Genomic DNA, 25,907 nt, shown 5'->3' on the forward strand with positions numbered 1-25,907 from the left:
AGTTCCATCACAGAGGGGGGACACTGGGGCCTAGAGTCTGTGTCCAGAGAGTGGCAGCTTCAGGGGCTCTCTGTGTTTCTGAGACTTGTGTGAGGTCAGTTGAACCTCAAGAGGCAAGATTTAGGCACAGCCCAGACAATATAGCCAAATATGGGGAAGTGACCTGTAAACTGTAAAAAAAAAAAATCCTGACTTAGAGGTAGTATGGTGGCATTGACAGAGCAGAGAGCTGGAAGGTCGGGGTTGGAGTCCCCGCATTCCCCTCAATAGCTGGATAAGCCTGGGGAGCTCAACCTCCCCAAGGACAGAAAGCACTTGGGGTTGGGGTCCAGATGCCCTGAACGCAGACCTTGGCTTTGTGACCAGGTGAGCCGCCTCCTCTCGCTTGGCTTCCCTGACACCTCACCCTCCCACTTTCTTCCTATCCCATCTCCTTGCCAGCTTCCCCCTCCCCCTCCCCCCACCCCAATTATTAATTCTGGGGTTTACCACAGCTCTCTGGCTTAGGCCCTCTTCTGTTTTTGTTCTGTATCTTCTCCCTACAAGTTGATTCACGTCTAAGCCTTCATTTGTTGTTCAGTTGCTCAGTCATGTCCAACTCTTCGTGACCCCATGGACCATAGCACGCCAGGCCTCCCTGTCCCTCACTGTCTCCCTGAGTTTGCTCAGACTCGTGCCCACTGAGTTGGTGATGCCATCCAGCCATCCCATCCTCTGTTGTCCTCTTCTCCTTTTGCCTTCATTTAGTTGAAATCAAAATCCGTGAGCCTCAGATTCCTGCATCCCGTTTCCCCAACACCTCCATTGGGTCGTCTCTCAACTTGTATGCACTGAGTTCATTACCCTGCCCACCAGCCCACTGACCCCCCAGGGCTGCTGCCCCAGAGACCATCACTCCCACCCCACCCCCACCCCCACATAAGCCTACTCCTGACTCTTCCTTCCTCCATAAGTGTGCAATCCATCACCTGGTCCTGTGGATTCTGCTTCTAAATATATCCATTCATTTGTTTATTAAACAGATATTTACTGAGCATCTCCATGGGCCAAGCTGAGCTTCTTCATCCTCTTTTGTTGTTATTGTTCAGTTGCTAAGTTGTGTCTGACTCTTTGCAACTCCATGGACTGCAAAGAGTTACATCAGGCTTCCCTGTCCACCACCAACTCCCAGAGTTTGCTCAAACTCATGTCCATTGAGCTGGTGATTCCACCCAAGCATCTCATCCTCTGTCGCCCCCTTCTCCTGCCCTCAATCTTTCCCAGCATTAGGGTCTTTTCCAGTGAGTCGGCTGTTCACATCAGGTGGTCATCCTATCCCTTCTGCACTATTCCAGACCCTCACCCTCTCCCCTTCTTTATCCGAACTCTTGAGATCCACGCTGGACCCCCTCTGGGCCATTCTCCCGTCTGTGCTCACCTCCATCTCTGAGAACTGTGGATCTGATGGCCACCAGCCCCCCACCCCCACACAGCCCCTAGTGCTTCCTCACTACCTGAAGGTGAGGCTCCACGCTCGTAAAACGACCAGTGTTCTCCAGCTCCCGTGAGGTCCCAGCCTCACCCCTCGCTCCCTGCCCTTCTCGGATGTTCTCTCTGCTCCCTCACCATGCTTGCTCTCTGTTCCTCAAAGAGACCATGCTCTTTCCTGCCAGTCCCCCTCCTGCCTGGAATGCTCTAACCCTCTCACTTCACCCGGATAACTCCTTCCCATCCTTCAGGTCTGAGCTTAATGCCCCTTTCTTGGGACTCTTCCTTGAATTCCCAGACCAGGTAAGGTCTCCCCATGACAAATGACCGAGCAGCCATGATCCCCTCCCCGAGCTCTGTCACAAGGGTCTGTCTTCCTGGGCTGGCTGTCAGCTCTTGGAGGGCAAAGGCTCTGTGGCCCCAGTGTCTGAGCACATTGTCTGGCGCATAGTAGGTGTTCAATGAAGACAGGAGTAATAGTACTGACATCGCAGTGGGAGGTGATGGGGTGCACTTAGGGTAGGTACAGCAACGACATTCACAGACGTTTCCTGAGCACACGCCCTGTGGCAGCCACCGGTTGGATCCTGGGGGAACGAGAGCTATGAGGACACAATCTGTGCTTTCTGAGAGCTGCCAGTCCAATGCCACTGAAGAACCTTGTAAATGGTTCCTCATGGGGTAGTGATGACTTGGTCACAGGCTCTTCACCCCAGCTGAAACCTGTAGGCCAAGAGCTCCTGGCCTTGGGCCCTCAGCACTCACACAGCACAGGTTTTGCTAAACCAGGCCTCTGTCTCGAGGCGGTGCACAGATTTCCCGCAGCCTCACCTTCTCCTTCAGGGACCCACTGAAGTACCCACTTCCTTCCCAAGTCACTCTGCACACCCCTCCGAAGGCCGCTCCCTCTAAGCCTTGGGGGCAGGCTTTGTTGGAGGTGGGGAGGGTTAAGGCTACCCTTCCCCTCTCTAGGCATCTGTGAGATGGCCTTTGGCAGGAGGCTTCAGGGAGAGAATGGCTGTTAAGTGCTCAGCGTGGAGTGTAATCCTCAACCCATAGTGTCTCGGCTCTTCATGGTTAACCAACCTCAGAGCACAGCTCTGGGTGGGACCCTGAGCCGTGAGCATGGTGCTGTGCTCAAAGCGTCCCCCTCAGTCCAGAGGACAGGGAATTACAGAGACCACAAATAAGAGGAAACCAGGAAGTTCCTTATTCCAACCTTATCCCCTTTTCTCAGGCTTCAGCTTCTAAGAGAGATGACACACAGGAGTCCTGACCTTAAAGGTGCATTGACTCTTCTTTTCCTCCTGGTAGTTCCAGTGTCCTCAGTCCTGGGAGACAGTGCCCCAGGTCTTCTTCTGCCCTGATGTTACCAGCTTAATTTATAGGGCTAGAGTTTTATATATAGTAGTGTGTATATATAGTAATACACACACACACACACACACACACACACGTGTATATATCAATCCCAGTCTCCTAATTCATCCCACTCCCTGATATCCTTTCAAGGTATCTCTCAACTCACCAATATGGACCCACCTAGAAAGATCCCTCCAGGCTGTTACGACTGCGGAGACGGCTTCTATAACCCGAACACGAGGATAGTCAAGGACTATAATTATCGCTTTCTGAGAAATGCAGGTATGTTTATTCCAAACTCTGTGGCATATGTTTTCTCCTCTCTCATCACACATAGGTTTGTGCACACGTGTGCACACACATACATGCATTTAGTGGGAAAGAAGCTTCTGCCGATGAAAGACAAAACTTGATCGTGTGAGTGTTCAGTCTTTGGAATTCTCATGGCTGACAAGTCTATACCTAGTCATAGAGTGGGGCAGAGGATGTTAGAGGTCTAACTGTGACAGCTCATAAGTGTAGCCCTGAAAGGATTCAAGTACCCATCTTTACATGTTTCCCTGCAACTAATGAGTGCCTGCTGTATGCCAGACACTCTGCTTAGTCTGGGCACCAAAGCAGGGCAAAACTAGTCACAAACCCCTTCCTCATGGAGCTTCTTGATGTTGTTCAGTTGCCCAGTCGTGTCCAACTCTTTGTTTGGCAAACAGCAGACAAGTACTATAAACAGTTAATTGCATCATGGAATAAGCACAATGAATGGGAAAAAGTGGCCCTAGATGAAGGGTAAGGGTAGAAGAGAAGGGGGTGGGGTGCCAGAGAGATGGAAGTGATGCTGTGGGAGCACAAAGAAGTGGTACCTAATCCAGAACCAGACATCCTGAGAAGGATTCAAGAAGGAAACAGCCAACTTGAGATCCAAAAAACGATGGGGAGTTGACCCCAAGGTGTGGGGAGAGGGTTTCCAGCCAGAGGAACAGCACAGGCAAAGGCCTGGAAAGTGAGTGATGCCACGTGGTCCAAGAAGCCTGCTCTTCAAGCAGGGGAGTACCTTGGAGGATCCAGAACCTCAGTTTGGTGAGGTTCAGAACACAAGCTGATCAGACTGAGAAGGACTGACTTACAGTGACCGAACTTGCGAGAGATGAGTGTACAAATAAGAATGAGAATATTTTCCTTTAACACCATGATTCCTAACCTTTCTCTTTTCTAGAGTCACAGTTCCACTAGGAGTAACAAAATCTGTGAACCGTCCCCCTCAAAAAGTGCCCACATATGCACACACATAAATATACATGTGTACACACACATCATTTTGCACATGGTTTTAAGGGGTTGATGGTTCCTCTAAATACCCTGGTCAAGAAACCCTACTGTGTATTGTGAAAGAAACTGCCAGGTAGACCAGAAGGCCTGGGGTGGCTAATGAGGGTCTCCACTTCCTGCAGGGAAATTTATTCAGTAATTCAATGAAATGGTTGGATGGCATCACCAACTCAATGGACATGGGTTTAAGAAAACTCTGGGAGATAGTGACGGATAGGGAAGCCTGGAGTGCTGTAGTCCACGGAGTCGCAAAGAGTCGTACATGACTTAGCAACTGAACAACAACAATTCAATGATGATCGGAAATTTGCTTTGCAGTGCTGAAATAAGTACAAAGGGAATTGTCAGCTGATGTTGTAGCTGAATCCTGGAGCTGAGATACCCCTCACCCACTGGGTGCTCTTGGGGAACATTGCAAATGCTTGCACTCCAAGTCCCTGGCACTTTTCTCTATTGACTTCCATCTTCCACGAACAGAGTGTATTATGTGCATGCATGCACGCATGCTCAGTCTTGTCCAACTCTTTGCGACCCCATGGACTGTAGCTCACCAGTCTCCTCTGTTCATGGGATTTTCTAGCAAGAATACCGGAGTGGGTTGCCATTTCCTCCTCCAGGGGATGAGTGTACTGTGTAGAATGCTAATTCTTCTGGATGTTACTAGGCTCCCCTGAAGTTTCTTGATCAAATAAAATAAGGAGATACTGAGTTAAGTAGAACTCAACAATTGTACTTACTGAAGGGCTTCTTGGGGCCTGTAATATGCTGGTACACTTTGTAGTTGTCCTTCCAGACCCTTATTTCAATTGTAATGAAATACTCTCACTTATGTAATGAATTGCTTGCCGTATGTCTCTCCAGCTAGAGGCTAAGATCCCTGACAGCAGGAATTCTGTCTTCTTGTCTCTGCTTGTACTAGTCAGTCCAGTCAGAAAACAAAGAATTTAACATCAAAAAATTGATTAAATAAGTATTGGAGAACTGAAAAAGCAAAACGAAGACCTTGGGGTATGAGAAAGTAGTTGCAAGAAGCAGTTACCACCTCAACACTGGGGGGCAGGGGAAGAGATTGGGTTATTAGAATAGGTTGCTGGAGGTGCTCCCCACCAGAAGCTATAATTCAGACCTCTAAGGAGCGGGCACTGCCCAGTGGGGTCTCTGGAAAGAAAGTGATGATGCCGATTCTAGAAGTGTGGGGAGAGCTCGAAATTTGACATGAAAGGCCATTGCTGAGACACTGACCAGAATGGGCAAGCAAAACAGGAAAGAGCATGTTCCCTCCCCCTCTGGCTGCCTCACTGCATCTGACTGGGGACCAGCTGGCAAAGGAGAAATGACCTCCATGGGGTCCCAGTCCCAGCATCGCCAAGCAGGGTGTGGAAAGGTAGGTTTGGAGCTGAGAGTCAGTAGCTTCATAACTGGCACCAGCCACTGCTTTTTGTTGCTCAGCATCCAGACACACTGTATTCTGCTGCAAAGATAACACTTTTGTGCTTTCTTGTGTGAGAAGTTCCAACCACCCTTCCTATTCATACAAAGAGACTCCCACCTTCTCCTCTAAAAGAGGAGACCTGGAACCCAACGGACATTGTGTCTGTCTTTAATTGATATTATCCTTTGACAGTCCTGCCTAATCTACAGCCTACACGTCACTGCCAAGACTCTTTCTATAAAATATTAAGGAAAAAAGAGGAAAGAAAGAAATTAGTTCATAAAAGCACATACATAGATGAATAAGTGATATAGATACACATAAACATACAAGCAAGGAAGAAAAGCTGTACTGTTGATGCAGTCCTCTTTCCATAACTGGTCATGCATGCATACTAAGTTCGATTCAGTCCTGTCAGATTCTTTGTGACCCTATGGCCTGTAGCCTGCCAGGCTCCTCTGTCCATAAGATTCTCCAGGCAAGAATACTGGAGTAGGTTGCCATGCCCACCTTCAGGGGATCTTCCCAACCCAGGTACCAAACCCGCATCTCTTACGTCTCAGGCTTTGGCAGGCGGCTGGGTTCTTTACCACCAGTGTCGCCTGGGAAGCTCAGCCAGTCATGAGGCTGGAGTTAGTATTTACAAATTCCTTCTTCCATTATAAAGTCCACATTCCATTTGCTTTCTGCCCGCATTTCAGTCGGTCTGGTGTTCTAACTGGTGAAAGTGAAAGTGAAGTTGCCCGGTCGTGTCCAACTCTTTGCGACCCCATGGACTGTAGCCTGCCAGGCTCCTCCATCCATGGGTTTCTCCAGGCAAGAATACTGGAGTGGGCTGCCATTTCCTTCTCCAGGGGGTCTTCCCGACCCAGGGATTGAATCCCGGTCTCCCACATTCCAGGCAGACGCTTTAACCTCTGAGTCCGTAGGGCAACCCAAATCTTCATTCTTGAGGGTTCTGAATCCCTACTGGTCCTGCCTTTTTTGCTTGTTTAGTCGGTTGGTTTAGTTTTCATTCATTTTTACTATTGGCAGTGGAAGAACTAAGAATTGCCCTAGAGAGCCCCCTTGGGTTCCATACAGCATCCCCTTTCCCCAGCTGTGTAGCAGCAACCCAGCTCCCCCCGCTCCAGCAATCGAGACCCATCACTCCAGCCAGAAATGCATTCCCCCTCTTTGCCTGTTGTTTCGGTGGCATAAGGAGCAAAGCGGCCAGGTGGCTGTTCCCACTTCCGATTCAGTTGAATCATCATTGTATCACTTGGTGAGGCCATTTATTCTTGAGGATGGAAACCTTTGGATCAATAAGATTCAAAGTTACAGGAAAGAGAAAGCAAAAAAATCTCCTTAAAACCTGGCATACTGCTACAGCCCCAGCACCATGCGCAGACCCAGGCACGTAGTAGGTGTTCATTAACTGTGTATGAAACAGGTAAATCAAGGAATGAATGGGTATTGTCAATCTCTACTAGGGAGATATATGTATACCATTTCCCAAAATTGTTTGACTAATTGTAAAATTAGTTGGGAGATGGGGCAGCAGGGAGAAATTCTCTAGAACCAGAGCTCTGGGGCATTCTGTGTTAGCATAATCTTTCTTCGGTTGTGGTACAATACAACTGGTATACAGATTAGTAGAGGAGACAGACCCAGAAACATCTAATCACAGTAGAATGTGATGTGTGCCCTGCAGGAGGGGATGATGGTGGGGGATGGGAGGGAGGAGTTGATCACCTGGCCCGGATGGAGGGTGTCAGTCAGGAAAAAGGTCCCAGAAGTGATGGGTCCTAAAGAATGAGTGGGGGTGTCATAATAGGACTGTTGGGGAAGGGCATTCCAGGCAGAGGGAACAGCATGGGCAAAGACGCAGAGGCATGAAAATGTGTGATGTGACTGGGAAACAGAAACTGTGGTTCCCGGAGTCCTTTATCCTGGTGTAGAGTCCACCTGCCAATGTAGGAGGCTTGGGTTCAATCCCTGGGTTGGGAAGATTCCCCTGCAGAAGGAAATGGCAATGCACTCCACTATTCTTGCCTGGAAAAATCCCATGGACAGAGGAGCCTGGTAGGCTACAGTCCATGGGGTCACAAGAGTCAGGCATGACTTAGCGACTAAACCACCACCACCCATGGGAAACCTAAAGAAGAGCAGACATGTGCAGCGGGGTTGGGAAGAGTGTTAAAGACAGAGAGAACAGCATGTGTGAAGGGTTAGAGATGGGGAGACCGATGCACATCGAGGAGGCTACAGGTCCTTCAGGAGCATGAGACACAGTGCGTCAGGCGAAGACAAGCAGGAGAGGAGGCCCAAGAGGGCAGGAGGAAAGATCACAGGGGTCTTTTCCCCTGGGGGCTTTTGGGAAGCAGGGAAGTTTAGGGTCAAGAGAAACAGTCACTGATGTATCCATTAGGAAGAGTTTTCTGGTTACATACAGAAAAGGGGCCAAAGGAGAGGAGATGGGAGATCCTTCCAGCAAGATGGCAGAGAGGGGCATCTCCAGGGCCACATCTTCGGGGTGGTGGGGTGGAGATTTGGCTTCTGAGTTCTGGCCCCAGCTCCCTGGGTCACCTGCTGGCTGACTCTGGGCCAGTACCTTCCCTCTCTGAGCCCCTTTCTCTTTATCTGTAAAATGAGATCGTTGGGCTGGATAATTTCTAGGGTCCTTCCAACCTTAATAGTCTATGATGGAGGAGAAAGGTAGCCAAGGGGTATTTTGGTCCTGATATTATAGGATGGATCAAGTTTGGAGTATCCTGGAAACCACTAAGAGGGAGTCTCTGTTGGTGGCGAACTGGTCATTACCCTGAACTCACCTCACCCTGCTGGGGACTGCGGTGACCTTCTGCCCATCTTCTGCTTCCGCCCGGGGCCCTTCCTCCCTTGAGGCCAATCTGCCCCTTAAATGGTGCTTCCTGTTGGCATCCTGGAGGCACGGGACTGCTGGCCACGTGGGTCTGCGATGGGTGACTGAGGCCATCCCAGAGTAAACACAGCGGCCTGAGCCACCGCTATCTGAGGCACATGCCACCTGGGTGGGTCAGAACCCGCGGACACTGTTTCCCAGGCGGTCGCAGGCTGGGGGACCAGCAGAAGGGTCGCCTTCCGCCCTCCTTCAGGCAGTTCTGAACTGCCTTACTCCTCCCGCATCTTGGGCTGACTTCCCCACCACTACCACGCAGGCAGAGAGGAAACCCTGGACGGCTAAGCTGCCAACTGCTAGGCTGTGAGCACCCTTGACAGATCCAGGTTTGCTGGACTTGGGTTTCTCAGTGTGCCTTCTTTTTTTTTTTTTTTAAATTTTTGACTACGCCCCATGGCATGTGGGACACTAGTTCCCTGACCAGGGATTGAACCTACATCCCCTGCACTGGAAAGTGGAATCTTTAAGCACTGGACCACCAGGGAAGTCCCATGAGTGTGTCTTTCTTAACTGGAAAGGACAGTCCCAACTGCTGGATTGAGGTTAGAGTTTAAAACTCTCCTCCCACTCATCTAAAAGTCTTTGAGCGCTGCAGTGCACCAGGCTTTGGGGAGCATGGCAGGCAAGAATTCTCTCCAACTGTGGCTCTCAAACCTCTGGACCCTGGCTCGCTTCCGGAGTGATTTGCATCATGACCCAGAATGCACACAAACTCATACTCACATGTATTCTTTGTATGTGAGATGTGCGATATTTTCTGTTAAGTTTTTTAAAAAATGCTGGTTGCTATGCACTAAATTGATTTCACAACCTCCTTAAGGGTCAGGACCATTGTTCCAGGCAGCCTTCCGTGACCAACCCCTCCCTCCACCCTGTCTGGGTAAGATGTCCCTCCTCGGGCCCCTACAAGCCTCGCAGCACTCAGCCCACAACAGCAGAAGTATCTCTGTTTGCCTGGCTCCCCCAGTAGACGGGGAGCTTCTTGAGGGTGGGGACCACATGTCATGTCTGATTCAACACCATGTCCCTGTGTCTCACACAGATCCCACTGCTGCTGCTGCTAAGTCGCTTCAGTCATGTCCAACTCTGTGTGACCCCATAGACGGCAGCCCACCAGGCTCCCCCTTCCCTGGGATTCTCCCGGCAAGAACACTGGAGTGGGTTGCCAGCTGGAGGTGATTCAGTGTTTGTCAAAGAAAAGCAGACAGGTGGGCAGAGGACCTGCCTATAAGTCGCTTAGATTCTTCAAAAGATTATTCGCAATTCAATCCCTGGCTCATATAGACAACTTATTATTTTGAATAATAAAAACAAGTCATTACAGGGCTTTCCCTGGCGGTCTAGTGGCTAAGGCTTCTCACTCCCAATGCAGGGGGCCCAGGTTCGATCCCTGGTCAGGGAACTAGATCCCACATGCCACAACTAAGATCTGGAGTAGCCAAATACATACACAAATATTTTAAAAAGCAGGCCATTATATGTAAAAGCTTAAGCTTTTACAAATCAGTGACTCTCAGGCCTGAGTTTTTGTTTGGCTGGCCCCATGCTTGAAATTGCACAGGTTTGAGCACAACTGCAGGAATATTAGTTCCCTTACCAGGGATTGAAGGAGAAGGCAATGGCAACCCACTCCAGTACTCCGGCCTGGAAAATCCCATGGACTGAGGAGCCTGGTAGGCTGCGGTCCATGGGGTCGCTAGGAGTCGGACACGACTGAGCGACTTCACTTTAACTTTTCCTTTCATGCATTGGAGAAGGAAATGGCAACCCACTCCAGTGTTCTTGCCTGCAGAATCCCAGGGACAGGGGTCTGTGGGGTCGCACAGAGTCGGACACGACTGAAGTGACTTAGCAGCACCAGGGATTGAACCCAAGCTCACAGCAGTGAAAGCACCAAGTCCTAACTGCTGGACTGCCAGGGAATTCCCAGCATCTGTCATTTAAGGTACCTGCCATAAAGCCCATGAGCTTTTGAGCCCTGTGTCTCATGGAAACTTCCCATGCATCCAGTGAGCTGGGAATGGGCGTGTCCTGAGATTAGGAATCAAGGTCAAGGAGTGATGAATGATAGACCAGTGATGGTGAAGCTGAAACTCTAACCCACTCCTCTTTTCCTACAAGTCCTGTAGTCTTCTCACTCTACCCTGATGCGGCTTCTGTTGGGACCATAAAGCATAAAAGACAGCAATTCAGTGTAGGCAATATTCCAACCAACACAGCAGACATAAAACAGAGACTGAGATAGGAGCTCCCTACTGCAGGAGGCTTGAGAGCAGGAAGAGGTCAGAGAGATGGTAGAGAAACGCCCAGGACCTGGATCCACGTCTCTGGTTGTCCTCTGGTCCCAGATCCACCACTGGCCAACTGGGTGACCATGCATAGCTTACTTCTTGTCTCCTCTTGGAGCTCTAGCTTCCTCATCTGTAAAATGGGCATTATAGTAGTACTATGGCAACCCACTTCAGTACTCTTGCCTGCAAAATCCCATGGACGGAGGAGCCTGGTAGGCTGCAGTCCATGGGGTCTCTAAGAGTCGGGCACGACAGAGCAACTTCACTTTCACTTTTCAGTTTCATGCATTGGAGAAGGAAATGGCAACCCACTCCAGTGTTCTTGCCTGGAGAATCCCAGGGACGGGGGAGCCTGGTGAGCTGCCATATATGGGGTCGCACAGAGTCGGACATGACTGAAGCGACTTAGCAGCAATCTGAAATTGGGGTTAGAAAAGATGGGGTTAAGTATGAAAAGTACTTAGCACCCAGCCCAAGACACATGTCCAGTGATCGGTAGTTGTGACTGATCATTCTGCTGATTACTGGCCCAGGCTGTGGGAGAGAGAAGAGAGTTTGCCCAGGGGGTTGCTAAGATTCCTCTAGGTGTTTGAGAGTAGAGAAGGCACTGGGGAGACATGCGATTGGATACTCTAGGTCTTTCCGCCTCCTCAGGGGGTTTTGCTCAGGAAATGAATTCCTGCTAAAACTCTGGGGTCTGCAGAGTCTTGGTTATGTTGTTCAGTGCCCCAGTCTACCTTATGCTCTCCTGTCTCTCCCCTACCCGTGTTCCAGCCAAGCAGACTAGCTGCCCTCCATTGATCAACACGGCTCTATTCTCACTTTGTCTGTTCCCCCAGCGGAAAATGCCCTTCCCGCTTTCCTCCCCCGTCACAGTCCTCATCTCTCCATGCTCAGCACACAGCAGAAGGCCATGAAGTCTTTGCCTGCAGCCCTGCAAGAATGGTGGAGAAGGCAATGGCACCCCACTCCAGTACTCTTGCCTGGAAAATCTCATGGATGGAGGAGCCTGGTGGGCTGCAGTCCATGGAGTCACTAAGAGTCAGACACAACTGAGTGACTTCACTTTCACTTTTCACCTTTGTGCATTGGAGAAGGAAATGGCAACTCACTCCGGTGTTCTTGCTTGGAGAATCCCAGGGACAGGGGAGCCTGGTGGGCTGCCGTCTCTGGGGTCGCACAGAGTCAGACACGACTGAATTGACTTAGCAGCAGTAGCTGTAAGATTGGCATGCAGTTTCAGCTGCGCACCCACAGCTAGGGCCCCGAAGCTGGGCAGGAACGCGGGACATGAAGGTGCCTCGCCAGGCCCTCACTTGGCACCTTTCCTGTTTATCTTCTCTGCTTTTCACACCATCCCAAGGGAGAAATTTTTCTGGAGCCACAGTTTGCAATGAAGCGATCTGGTCTCAAATAGGTTAATAACTTGCTCCCAGTTACATAGCTGGTGACAGAGTCAAGAGTCAAACCCGACTCTACCCAAACCCTATCCTTTTCCTCTGCTTGCCAGCTTTGTGGCCTAGCTCATTCTTTTCTTTAATATTAATTTATTTGGCTGCGGCACTCTGGATCTTCAATCCTCGTTGCGGCATGTGGGATCTTTAGCTGTGGCGTGTGGTACCTACTTTCCTGATCAGGGATCGAACCCAGGCCCCTTGCACTGGGAGCGTGAAGTCTTAACCACTGGACCACCAGGGAAGTCCCCATCCTAGCTTATTCTTTACTCAACACCTCTGCTCCCAGACCGTCTGTGTCTCATTCACAGGTGTTCCTGGCACCAGCGGGAACTCAGCGATGCTCTAAATGAATGAAAAGGTCCATTTGATAATCTTGAGACAAAACCACCACAGTCGCCAAAGGAGATGCTACCTTTTTTTATAAAGGATCCTTTGCAGACTGTGGGCAGCCCCCCTACTGCTCCCCCCACCCAGGCATTCCTCTCAAGAAGGATGTGCCCAAGTCGTGCTGGCGCTGTGTACGTGTGTCTCTTCATGGAGCCGTTGCCTGCCTCAACGTTACTAGCAGGAATCATTTGCAAAATAACTGCACCACTAAGCCTTCCTCCCTCCCCGCAATTAATGACACCCCATGCGCGTGTCTCAGATGAAAGGCACATTATTAATATTCAAAGGAAAAAAACCCTCGTAACCATTTTAACATATACAACTAACAATGAACTAAATTTGCTTTGTGAAAGACAGAGAGTGAGCATCCCAAATTAGTTTATGTGAAAGCTGAAATTCTTCCCCCGAAAGGTCTCAGTACCATCTTCAGAGAATATCCTGATCATCAGAAATGCCGTCAAGATTCCCGCCAACATTATCCCCTTTGTTGTCTGAAATGTCGAATCAAGCACATCTGGCAAATGTCCTAGAGCTCACAAATCTTTCAAACAGCGTATAATTCCCAACAGTTAAAGAGAGAACGCCACTGCTTAATCGTGCTGCTCTTCAAAATAGCACCAACTTTCCTTCAATCAGAAACAATGGCTCGGGCTTCTTAAAAATATCACATACCAGCGATTATTTGCGGATAGAGCCCCTTTGCGTTTGAACCTGTGGTTTCCAGACAGAATTTAAAATCAAGATCACAAGCCTCGTTGGAATGTACACCACGTGAAATGGACAATGGGAAGAAGGGGTGTGAGTGGTGGTCCAGAAAGTGACCTCATGTGGGTGATTCGGAGCCTTTGGGAGGTGGAGGCTGGCTCTACCAGAATGAGGATGAAGAGGATAAAGAGGATGGGAGGGGGTGGCTCATCTGGCCTTGACTGAACGTTGACCCTGCACCAGACACTCAACTCCAGGAGGGGGGCGTATTCGCATGAACCCTGTTTGACAAATGAGGAAAGTGAGGCTCCATGTGGCTAAAGAATTTCCCCAGGGAATTTGGCAGGAATTGGGATTCACACTTGAGCTCATCTGTCTTCAGAGCTTTGCCTCTTTCCGCTTTGCCTGACCAACTCCAAAACTCTCTGTCCTGAGCATGGAGATCCCAGAGACTGGTGTTTATCTGTTCCTAACCTAACTTTTCAGAGAAGGCAATGGCACCCCACTCCAGTACTCTTGCCTGGAAAAACCCATGGGTGGAGGAGCCTGGTAGGCTGCAGTCCATGGGGTCGCTAAGAGTTGGACATGACTGAGCGACTTCACTTTCACTTTTCACTTTCATGCATTGGAGAAGGAAATGACAACCCACGCCAGTATTCTTGCCTGGAGAATCCCAGGGACAGAGGAGACTAATGGGCTGCCGTCTATGGGGTCACACAGAGTCGGACACGACTGAAGTGACTTAGCAGCAGCAGCAACCTAACTTTTGGACTTCCCTGATAGCTCAGTTGGTAAAGAATTTGCTGGCAATGAAGGAGACCCCAGTTCGATTCCTGGGTCTGGAAGATCCTTTGGAGAAGGGATAGGTTACCCACTCCAGTATTCTTGGGCTTCCCTTGTGGCTCAGCTGGTAAAGAATCTGCCTGCAATCCGGGAGACCTGGGTTTAATCCCTGGGTTGGAAAGATCCCCTGGAGAAGGGAAAAGCTACCCACTCCAGTATTCTGGCCTGGAGAATTCCATGGACTGTATAGTCCATGGGGTTGCAAAGAGTCGGACATGACTGAGCGACTTTCACTTTCAACCTAATTTTTAAAAAGCTGTGTAGTGAGCACCTGGAAGTGAAAGACCACTTGGTCTTCTAAAGTTTCTCCAGTTATTATTTAAACAGTTGAGCACCAGAAACATCCCCGATGTCCAACAGGAGGGAATTCATTAAATAAAAAACCGATATATCCTTACAATAAAATAGAATGCAGCCATCAAAATGGCAGTGAAGGAATGGACGTATTGATATAAAAAGGTATCCATAGTCTGGGTGAAAAAGCTAGGTGATAATAATAGCCATCAATGACTAAGTGCTTATGATGTGCCAGGCACTGGTTTGAGCACTTTCAATAATTGATTTTCTTTTACCTAACCCTCACAGTAATCCTGTAAAAGAGTTGTCTTTATTATTTCCATTTTGTAGATGATGAAACTGAGGTGAGGTGAAATGCTTTGTTACTCAGGTTACGAGTGGTAGGGCTGGAATTTGAACCCAGGTCCAGTGGACTCAGCTAAGGATGACATTTGAGCTGGTTCTGCATGAGAAGCTAGAGTTTACTAGTGAAAGAAAGAACCGAGGGCCTTCCTGGTGGCCCAGAGATTTTAAGATACCTAAGGAGTGTAAGATGGTAGTAGTGGCCCTTTTCCCCTAGATAGTTCTCTGCCCACTTTATTGCTCAAAACCGGGCCAAAGAACAGGAGTCTTTCAGTTCCACCAATAAACCAAGACTCTTCTCATCTTGAAGCCTCTGCCTCCACCAGACAGGTGAGAAAGCTGAGACCCAGCAAGGCGGGGTGAGGTACTCGACCCCACACAGTCTGTCTGCAGCTGGACTCGCCTTCCCACTGCCAGCCGGGGCTCCTCCTGCAAACCCAGGCTGCCCACCCCTCCCACACCGTGCTCCCCCTCCCACCCCACCACCACCCACCACCCGCCGCCCCGCCATCTCCGTGGTTTCTGCAAGATGGCTGATCGAGTCTCCTGCCCCACCCCCTCCCGCTGTCATCTCTCTGCGAGACAAAAGGCAATTTACCCAAATGTTATAATCACCTGCAGGCTGGCACGCAGGGCCGTGCCTGCCTTATCTGCGGTATTGTTAGCGGCACCATAATGAAGGCTTTGTGGAAGGATAATATCACCCTCGTAACTGCCAAATAAAATGCCCACGCGGGCCCCAGATCCCGGCATCTGCTTTCAGCTGAAGGGGTAGGAAGGGAATTCTGAGTTATCAAATGCCTTCACTGCGCCAGGGACTCACCACACCCTGGTCCTTTGAGGAATGCATCACTATCCTGATTTGGCAGAGGCAGAAACTGAGGCTCAGAGAGTAAGTTACTTACTGATAGGTGTGGTTAGTAAAGGGAGGGGTCGGGATTTGAACCACGTGTGTCTGATACCAGAGGCCACGCTGTGAACCAATATGAGCTTCTCCAAGAGTCTGGCAAAGCTGTGGGCCTTCTCCCCCGAGAAAAACACTAGACCCTCCCCACCCCCACCCCCACCAGAGGGTGGGATCAGGCCCCCTGTGAGGGTCCTTGCTCCAGAAATGGCAGCCTGCTGCCCCTCCCTGACCTGCGGGAATCGCTCCCTGCCCTTCTCTCTCCCCACCGGGATTCCAGAGGCCCTGGAAATTCCACTTCCAGCTGTTGTGCCCACAGGACTCTTGACAACAATGCATCCCCCGCTCCCCCCCACCCGCAGCAGCCTCCTGGAAGCATCCAGAGGACACAGCTTCCCCTTCCGTGGCCGGAGTCCGCCCGGGCCAGCACCAGCGTGGTTTGTTTTGTCTCCTTTAATAGAAGTGGCTGCAAGGCCAGAGCCCAGGGGACAGGAGCCTCATCTCACTTCCTCAGCCCACGCGCTAGAGCCCTGGACAGTTGGCTGTGAGCCTCGCACAGCCTCAGGTCCAGGAGAGGTGTTGCAGGGCTGCGGGCCGGTCTTGGGAACCTGCCAGATCTGGCCTCAGACCCCGACTCTGCCGTTGGCCCACTGTGCGACCTCGAGCTAGTCGCTTCACTTCTCTGAGCTCCCGGTTGCCTCATAGGAAAGATGGGGGTAGAACTAGGACCTTCCTTCCAGGGTTGTGGTGTTTATTGAGATGATGTGGGGGCCCGTCATGAGGAGCTTCATGTCTGCTGGCGATTGCAGTTGGGGTTTCTATCCCAGGGGCTGGTGCTGCTTGAGAGGCAGGGTCTCCTTAACCCCATGCCCCAAAGGGAGGAACCGGAGTGACCTTGGCAAGGTGCCCTCTGGCCTCCTCCCACCTGCGTTTGATGCCAATTTCAAAACTGGGCTGGAGGCCTGAAGTCCCTAATCTCTCTAGCTTGTTTTTGGTAATGTTCTGGATGTGTTCCCATCACCCTCATCATTTCTTATTCATCTGGAGCCTCAGACCCTCTAAGATCACCTCAGACACGGGCCTTAACTGATCCGCTACAGATACCAGGGTCCCACCTGGGGACCAGCTAAGTGTCTATTGCCGCCCCCTAACCTCCCATGCCAAGGCAGGGCAGGGGAGTGCATAAGTAGTCAATTCCAGGACCCAGGATGGGCACTCTCTGGACAGAAGCCTAGAGCCTAGGTGTTTAAAAGGCTGTAGTGAACCTCCCACCCCTCAAGATATAGGTCAGAAATTAACAGAAACTATAAAATATATAAAATATATAATATAAAAATAAGTGTATGGAAGTCCAACATAATTCTATATTCCCCATGAGGTTTATATTCATGTTTAATGTGGAGTATCAGATATGAGATTCTTTCTGCAAAAAACTAGGAGTGCCCCTGCTTTGCTGGTGCCAGGAGCCAGAAGCACAATGTGCTGGGGGAGCAGAGAGCAAAGGGCAAGTGTGTCCCAAGGGTAGTTGAGTTGATGTTCTAGGAAAGGTGGTGTTGGGCTAGGCTTTGAAGCTTGAGAGGTGGGTTTTGCTGCACAGAAGGGAAGGAAAAGCAAGAGCAAAGGCACGGAGAGATGCAGGGGCCCAGGTACTCAAGATGCAGTACCTGAGACCCGATACTGTGTTGGACAGAGCAGTAGTCAAGGGAGACCTCCCTTAGGCAGTGATGGACAGAGTGGACTTTGACGGGTGTGTAGAGTGTGCCTGAGCTGGGCGTTCAAAGCAGAGGGACCCAGGGTAGGAGAGAGCCTTGATCGCCAGGTCAGGGAGCTGAGCTTCAACCCTTCAGACAGTGAGGAGTAAAGCTGTGGCAGTTGCACAAGGATTTTCCAGGAGAGTGTGTAGTGGCTGAAGGCTCAGCTCAAGTGATAGACTTGGGTGTGAGCCTGTGCCCCTCATTAGCAGAGTCAGCTTGGACATATAACCCCGTCTCTCTGAGCCTCAAACCTTCCTCTGTGAATCAGGATAAAAACACTGACTTTGCAAGATTGCTGTGAGGACCAAGTTCACGTCTTTTGCTGAATTCCGCAGGTCCTTAACATCCTAACATTCCCCCTGGCCATCCCTGCTGTTCCAGACTTAATTCCGCCCTCAGCATCTGCCACTTGGAAGACAGGCCCAACCGCCAGGCCTGTCCCCATCAGTCCATTGTCCACACGTAGCTGGAGAGCAGGGGTGAAGGACAGCAGGGGTGAAAGGGAGAAGAGGGTCGAGCGAGGGCCAGCCGGTGACCTTGGGCTCCACCCTTGGCTTCCCAGCGCTGCCCGTGCACAGCGGCCTGGCATCACAAACATGTTTAGTGAATGCAGATGCCATTGTGAGTGCTTGAAAAATAAAAGTGTGGCTCAGGGAAACGAGAAGAATGGTGATGTATATGATGCTGTGACTTAGTGCCCTCCCCTGCTTAGCACGCATGTGCTCTGGAGTGAGCAGGAAGATGTGAGTTCGTGGTCTCCTGTCCTGAGTACACCTGCCACACACAGGCTGATGCTAGTATTTAAGGACGTGTATTTTTGTTTTTACCAATATACCCATAAACCCAGGCCAGCTGCCCATCAGGACCACAACAGCAGGAATAACTCTGTCCCAACAGTGTCAGAATCACATGTGACGTCTTCGTGAGATGTCCTTCTCCAGGCTGGGGCCTTCCTTGGAGATTCTCAAGGGTCATGATGACTGTGGGCACTTTCCCCCTTTACCCACCGACTGTGCTGTGAGTGTGCTGTGTGCTGAGTTGCTTCAGTCGTGTCCCACTCTTTGTGACCCCATGGACTGTAGCCCACGAGGCTCCTCTGTCCATGGGATTCTCCAGTCAAGAATACTGGAGTGGGTTGCCATTCCCTTCTCCGGGAGATCTTGGGGACCCAGGGATTGAGCCCACGTCTCGTATGTCTCCTGCATTGGCAGGCCGGTTCTTGACCCCTAGTGCCACCTTACCCACCAGCTGGAGCAGAGGAAACACCACCTGAGCCATCACCAACTACACACAACAAAGCTGGTATGAGGATCACGTGAGCTCAGGCACGCAGAGTGCATGCGTATGCCTGGCACACAGACGTGCCTGATACCAGGCCACCATATCTGCTGTCCAGATTCACTCTCCCCCCAGTTACAGCCCGATCCAGCCCTAGGTCTGACCCTGGAGGTCTCACCCCAATCATTTCAACATAAACAGAACATATCCACTCTCCCATAATGAATATCATTTTTTGCTGTTAAAACCCCAAAAGGATTTTGAAAACTTTGCTTGGTGGATTGGTTGACTATAAGACTTTAACAATTGGCTGTGATTTCTTGAAAGCTTGTGTGCACACTGGAGAATTCTTGAAAACTGAGGAAACCAAGCCCACAAATTGATTTCAAGTGTAATAACATTGTTTGGGTTTCTAAATTTAATCATTAATTCAGGCTTAATGCATTAATTATCACATTTATTAATTTCAGTGTCGCAGTTTCCCATTTCAAGTTCCTGAGTCAGTCATTTCCCCCATGTCTCTTACACTTGAATAAGCCTTGACGAGCCTGTGGGTGCCGGGCTCTGCCCCTCTATTCCCAGTGGGTGAAGCAGCCTGGCCTCACCCGCACCCGCCCCCATTCCTCCCCCAAGACCTCCACCCACCCAGCCCAGAAGATGCTCCTTTTTGGGGAAGCAAGAGCAGCCTGGGCCTCCCTTCCTGCCCAATAGCAGGCTCTGCCTGGGCAGCAATCCCTCAGTCAATATTGGCCACGCCATGGCCTTGGCCTCTGGCCACACCACTGCTAGCCAAGTTCAAAGCCTCTTTCTTGTCGGGTATTGGTGACCGCCCTCACTGTGGGCACTGGCTCACCGGGGGCCTAGCCCTGCCCTCCAGCTCCCAAAGCCCTGCGTTTGTACAGAGGGTGTGGCTGGGCTTTGGGGCTTCGGGTTCGGCTCCTGCGCCCCTCCTCCGGCTGGGGCGCCAGGTCTGCCATGCAGATCCCACCCCAGCCTGAAGCCACGGTTCACAAAGCGCGTCTGAGCGTGCACTGGCCTTGACCCCGGGGAAAGAGGGCAGTTCTCACGGTCCAGCTCCTGCCCCAGAGCCTGGCGTGGCCTGGTGTTCTAGATGCACGCTGGGCTGTCACTGCAGGTGGGATGCACCCCCTCCCTCAACGTCTGACCACACACCGCAGACCCAGGTACTCAGACACCGCCTGCCACGCATGTGTCTCACACACACCACGTGCCACACGCAGGCTGAGGATCCCCGAAGGGGCGCACTCTCTTCTCTTCACCAGGCACCTCAGACACAGCCACCTACACACTCAGCACACGCCGATGCATGCTTGAACACATTTACGCTCACACTAGGGTAGGCGCTCACACTTGGAGGGAAGCACACCGCTTGTGCCAGCCTCAGTGAGGGTGATGGCCACACCAGCAGGCTGAGCCTTTCCCCTCCACGCTGGTGGAATGAAGTGGGGACATGCCTTCACCGCTGCTTAAGCCTCCATGTCCTCGTCCTAACTGGGGACAACCGCGTTTACTCACTAAGGTGGGGACAGGTGTGACCCTCTTCCCACAGAGCCCTGCACCTCCCTGGTGCTCGGCCACTGTGACCCTCGTCCCCTTTCCCGAGGCTGGACACCTCAATTCATCCTGGTCTCTTCCCTTTCCCAATCCCCACCCGAGGCCCCTGCATGCCGGGTGGGCGCTGCAGAGTGGTGGTGACCGCAGGTGCGGTTGGCCCAAAGGCCTGCCGAGAGCTAGCGACATCGGGCTTGTGGGTACCTGGTGACCTGAATCCACCCCTTTGCCTTCTCTGGGCCTGCCTGCCCTGGCCTGCCCCTCACTTTGAACAAAATCATTAGCTGAGCTGCAGCTCTTGATCCTTATGATGCTGATCCTTGTGTAAAGATCTCCTCCTCCCTGGTTCCTCCCTGCACCCCCCATAGGGAACCAGAAGTCCCAAGGGTGCTGAGTTCCTTAAGAATACTCCCATGAAGGTATCCAGTTTGGGAATTAAGGACCCATCAAAATAATGATCCTAGCTCGTACCTCCTAGGTGCCCACCTAGGACTGTTCAGCTCCACTGGTCCCCACTCTGCCCTTTGCCAGAGGTCTGGTGAAACCCCCTGTATGGACAAGCTCGCTCAGAGAGGGGCAGTGACTTGTCTAAGATCACCCAGCAGGCTGGAAGCTGGGCTCACATAGGACCCAGAACTCCTTCCAGCCTATGCTGTGTGGTCACAGGTGCCTGAAGTCCCACCTTCCGATGACAGTTTCTGTCCATCTTTGGTTTGGGTGCATTTCCTGCAGGCAACATACTAAGCACTTTTTGGAAATGATCTCGATTGACTCCAGGCAGGCACCTCTGCAGACAAGGAAATGACACCCAGATGTGAGGCCACTTGCCCAAGATCTCCAAGCTAGCAGCTGCCGTGCTCCAAAGCTCATGCCCCTAACTCACGGTGCCACAGTGTCTCCCTGCCAGCCATCAGGGGAGCCAAGATGGCCTTGCATTTGCCGTTCGATTTGCAAGACACTTCTTCCCCTAGCCCTGCACCGACGTGCAGGCTGCACAAATGCCACCCCGGGTGACCTGGGCCACACTTGGTGGCCTGTGCAGGCCTGCCCTCACTGTGAGGTCGGCCCCAGGCCAGTCAGGGCTTTGAGCTTCCTGAGCGTGGCTGGCGCCCAGGTATGAGCCCAGACAACCCACCCTCCCCGTGTGGTGGGGCTGCCCCGTCCATGGCCTCCAGACAGAAAAGGAAAAGGAGCCAGCGGCCTAGGCCCTGCACTTGGCATGTCTGCTTTGCCCTCTCAGCTCCGTTTGCTGAGGGTGGAGAAGAAATTCTTTCCCCTTTGTCTCAATCCCACAGGGTAATTCTTACTTTTATGTCCCCAACTTTACATTTCTTTCTTCATTCATTCACTCTGTATTTATTAAATACTTCTTAAGTGCTCGATCTGCATTGGGCTCTGAAGAACAGAAGTGAGTTGATCATGGCTCCCCTTGGCTGGCAGAGGTGACCGTGACCAATACCATGACCTTGACCTGGGTCAGAGAAAGTGACCTTCAGGCAGGGCCCAGGTGCGGGGGAAGAGGGCTTGAAGGACACACGTTCTTCAGGGCCTGAAGTCAGAACCATGTGAGGCCTGAAAGAAAACCATGTTTATGCAGGCAGCCCCATTTCCTGACCACACTGTCCTTAATGCACTGTGGATTTCTACTCCTTTGACAGAAATTCTAGAATAGCACTTTTATGTTACATTTGGTTCTTTGTGTTAAAAACATTACGTTGTTAAACTGTGTTTAAAATATATTGCAATTGTTATTACTCATGTTGAGGTCTTCCTTCACTTTTACATCCAGAAGGGTCCAGAAATGGGATGTGCCCTGGGCCTCTCTCTCCTAAAAGGAAGAGTGTCCCCCTCCCTGGAATGGCGTGTATGAAGGCATGGGGCACTGAGCACCTGCCTGTGGCCAACTGCAAACAGGGTGGCTGCATTTCACAGTTTGATGCGGGCTGGGGAGGCCAGCTGGAAAGGCCTCAAAGTCCAGGCAAAGGAGTGGGCAGCCTTTGCAGGGAAGACTTCTCAGCAGGGGATCCTGCGGGTGGATGTGGAGTCTCTCTTCCCAGTCCCTTTTCATCTCTATAAGATGCCTCTTTCTCCTGGTGATGGGTGAGACTCATCAGGTCAGGCAGGGGAGGGGATGTGGGGAACAGTGGGGTCACTTCCAAAGTTTGAGAACCAGAATAAAGAAATCTTTGTGGCCCAAGAGGTGGAATGAATTGGGAGACTGGGATTGACATGTATATATATACACAACTCTACTATGTATGTGGAGTTGACTCATTGGAAAAGACTCTGATGCTGGGAGGGATTGGGGGCAGGAGGAGAGGGGGAAGACAGAGGATGAGATGGCTGGATGGCATCACTGACTTGATGGACGTGAGTCTGAGTGAACTCCGGGAGTTGGCGATGGACGGGGAGGCCTGGCGTGCTGCGATTCATGGGGTCGCAAAGAGTCGGACATGACTGAGCGACTGAACTGAAGTGACTCAAATGGTAAAGAATCTGCCTGCAATACAGGAGACACGGTTTTGATCCCGGGGTTGGGAAGATCCCCTGGAGAAGGGAATGGCAACCCACTCCAGTATTCTTGCCTGGAGAATTCCATGGACAGAGGAGCCTGGCAGGCTATAGTCCATGGGGTTGCAAAGAATCAGACATGACTGAGAGACTTAACAGACACAGACACACACACATACATAATAGATAACTGATACGAACCTACTGCACAGCACAGAGAACTCTACTCAGTGTTCTGTGGTGACCTAAATGGGGAGGAAATTCAAAAAAGAAGAGATACATGTATCCATCTAGTTGATTAACTTTGCTGTACAGCAGAAACTAACACAACATTGTAAGGCAACTATACTCCAATTAAAAAAAAAAAGAGAGAGAAAAGGAAAGATATCTTAGTGCCCCAAGAGCAGACAGATTAAACCGGTAGAGTGCCTAGGTCAAGCCTTTGAGTCTCAATCCCCTTGTCCCCAGCACTAGGCACACAACAGGCCACAGGATTGGGCTTTTTGATTCATTCATTCATTCATTCATTCATCCAACAGATGTGGGCTGAGCACTCTTGTGTGCCAGACACTGGTCTGACGATGCCACAGTGAACAATGCCCTGGTTTCACTGGAACTCACAGTGTGGATGGGGAGACAGACAACACATAAATAAACAAGCAGATTGCAGCAAGAGCTGTACTCCATGAAGGAGACAGAATGAAAGCCTCTAGATAGAGTGACTGGGGGTGAAGGTGGCTGGATCAGGGACCGCTGAGAAGCGACATTTGAGCTGAGAGACCTGGATGCCAAGAAATAGGTGTCAGGAATGTTTGTTGATAGCAATCAAAGACAAATCAGAAGGCAACAGACTGATTCGAGACTTCACCTGGCAAAGCATATATTGGTTGCCAACTGTATGCTGGGTGCAGTGGTCAACAAGACACATACCTGCATTGGGTTTATGCCTAGTGGGAGGGAAAAATATATAAGGGGATATACCACTAAGCATAGACTCATACAATTTTTCACCCCACTCCAGTACTCTTGCCTGGAAAATCCCATGGATGGAGGAGCCTGGTAGGCTGCAATCCATGGGGTCACGAAGAGTCGGACACGACTGAGCGACTTCAATTTCACTTTTCACTTTCATGCATTGGAGAAGGAAATGGCAATCCACTCCAGTGTTCTTGCCTGGAGAGTCCCAGGGACGGGGGAGCCTGGTGGGCTGCCGTCTATGGGGTCGCACAGCGTCAGACACGACTGGCGCGACTTAGCAGCAGCAGCAGCATACAATTTTTTAATTGAATGAAAGATTCTTTAAATTCTTTACAATTTTCAGGTTTCATACACGACTTCATATAATCCCATACTAACCTTTCCCCCAACCCCTGTCTTGCACCTCCCCCCGCCCTGTCCCCACTGGTAACCACTAGTTTGTTGTTCATATTTGTGTGGGCTCATAAATTGTGATGTGCAGGGCCCAGGAAAGAGAAAAGGGTGTGAAGGACTTTATTCTAGATGGTTGGGTGGGTGAAAAGACTTCCACTCCTCCTGGAGAATGCGATAATCTCACCGTTTACAGAGCACGCTGGATTTTCAGGCATTTTTTTTAAATAAGCGTTTTATTTTAGAACAATTGCAGATATACAGAATTTACTGAAGCAACAGTACCGAGTGTTCTCAACTATACCCCACATCCAGTTTCCCTATTACTGACATCTTACATTGCACTGTGCGCATACCACAATTAATGAACTAACATTGACATATTTGGAGGAGGAAACAGCAACCCACTGGAGTATTCTTGCCTGGAGAATCCCATGACAGAGGAGCCTGGCGGGCTACACTCCGTGCCGTTGCAAAGAGTAGGACACAACCGAGTGACTGAGCACACGTTGATATATTAGTAACAACATACTTCCTCCGTCTTTCCTCTGTCTTTCTGTGATGCCTCTATTCTGTTCCGGGATCCTGCTCACGACTTTCCGTGATGCCTCTATTCTGTTCCGGGATCCTGCTCATGACTTTCTGTGATGCCTCTACTCTGTTCCGGGATCCCACTCACGACACCACGTCACATTCAGTTGTCACATCACCTTAGGTTCCTCTTGACACTGAACGTCTCTCAGACTTTCCTTGTTTTTGATGACATTTTTGAGGAGTGTTTTTAAAATGCCCCATGACTGGAATTTATCTGATGGGTTTCACATCATTCAAGGGGGGTTATGAGTTTAGGGGAGGAGGTAAATGCCATTGTCATCAAATCGAGGCTACACATTATCCACACAACTTTTCACTGCTGACATTGACCTTGATCACTTGGACAAGGTTTGTTTGTCAGGTTTCTTCACTGAACAGTTACTCCTTTTTTTCTCCCACCCCCTTCCTTTACTGTCCTTTTTAGGAGGAAGTCACTATTTAGGAAGTCCTTTTTAGGAGGCAGCCCACATCTGGGGAAAAAGGAGTCATGCCCAGTCTTCTCAAGGGCAGTATCCACCTAAATTATTTGGAAGTCTTCTGCATAGGAGATTTGCCTATTCGCCAAATGTTATGCATTTTTACCAATATTTTTATGCTGGGTCTTTTTACTTTTTACAAATTCAAGAACCCTATTGGTGTTTCTGGGAACCTAGGAATATCTTACTTCAATTACTAAGATGCATGAAATTACCAAAGCATTAGAGGGTAGGAAAAAAGCCAATGATTATTTTTTTCTATTGTGGATACATATTAACAAAAGATTTGGGAAATACCCAAAACAGAAGAACCTCTCGAGCCCTACTTCTAGGAGCTGACCATTATTCCCATTCAATTTATTTTTTTTTTCTTCTGTGCATAATTTGTACACAGATTATACTATGTAATTTTGTTTCTTACCTCCTTCCACCTTTTTTTTTTTTGCTTATCATATCAAAAACATTTCTCCTACATTGCTATGTAGACTTCATAATCATATTTTTTTTCAGTAGCTGCTAAATATCCCCTCATGCGGCCCTTGGTGTCCCCCACCACCACCAAACTATAGCTATATGCCTGGCATATAGTCAGTGTTTAGAAATTACTTGTTAAATGAATGA

General features: G+C 50.2%; 1 protein-coding gene across 3 annotated transcripts in view; it reads left to right on the top strand.

The window, feature by feature from the left end:
- MORN5 (MORN repeat containing 5) overlaps positions 1-25,907 on the top strand; it is a 35,184-nt gene that overhangs the window by 6,152 nt on the left and 3,125 nt on the right. For all 3 annotated transcript variants that reach the window (XM_045162311.1, XM_006057741.4, XM_044926312.2), the window contains one exon: positions 2,980-3,111. In XM_045162311.1, coding sequence (XP_045018246.1) covers positions 2,980-3,111 — 132 coding nt within the window. The remainder of the gene's footprint in view (positions 1-2,979; positions 3,112-25,907) is intronic.

This window comes from Bubalus bubalis, chromosome 12, assembly GCF_019923935.1.
Source record: "Bubalus bubalis isolate 160015118507 breed Murrah chromosome 12, NDDB_SH_1, whole genome shotgun sequence".
NCBI lineage: Eukaryota > Metazoa > Chordata > Mammalia > Artiodactyla > Bovidae > Bubalus > Bubalus bubalis.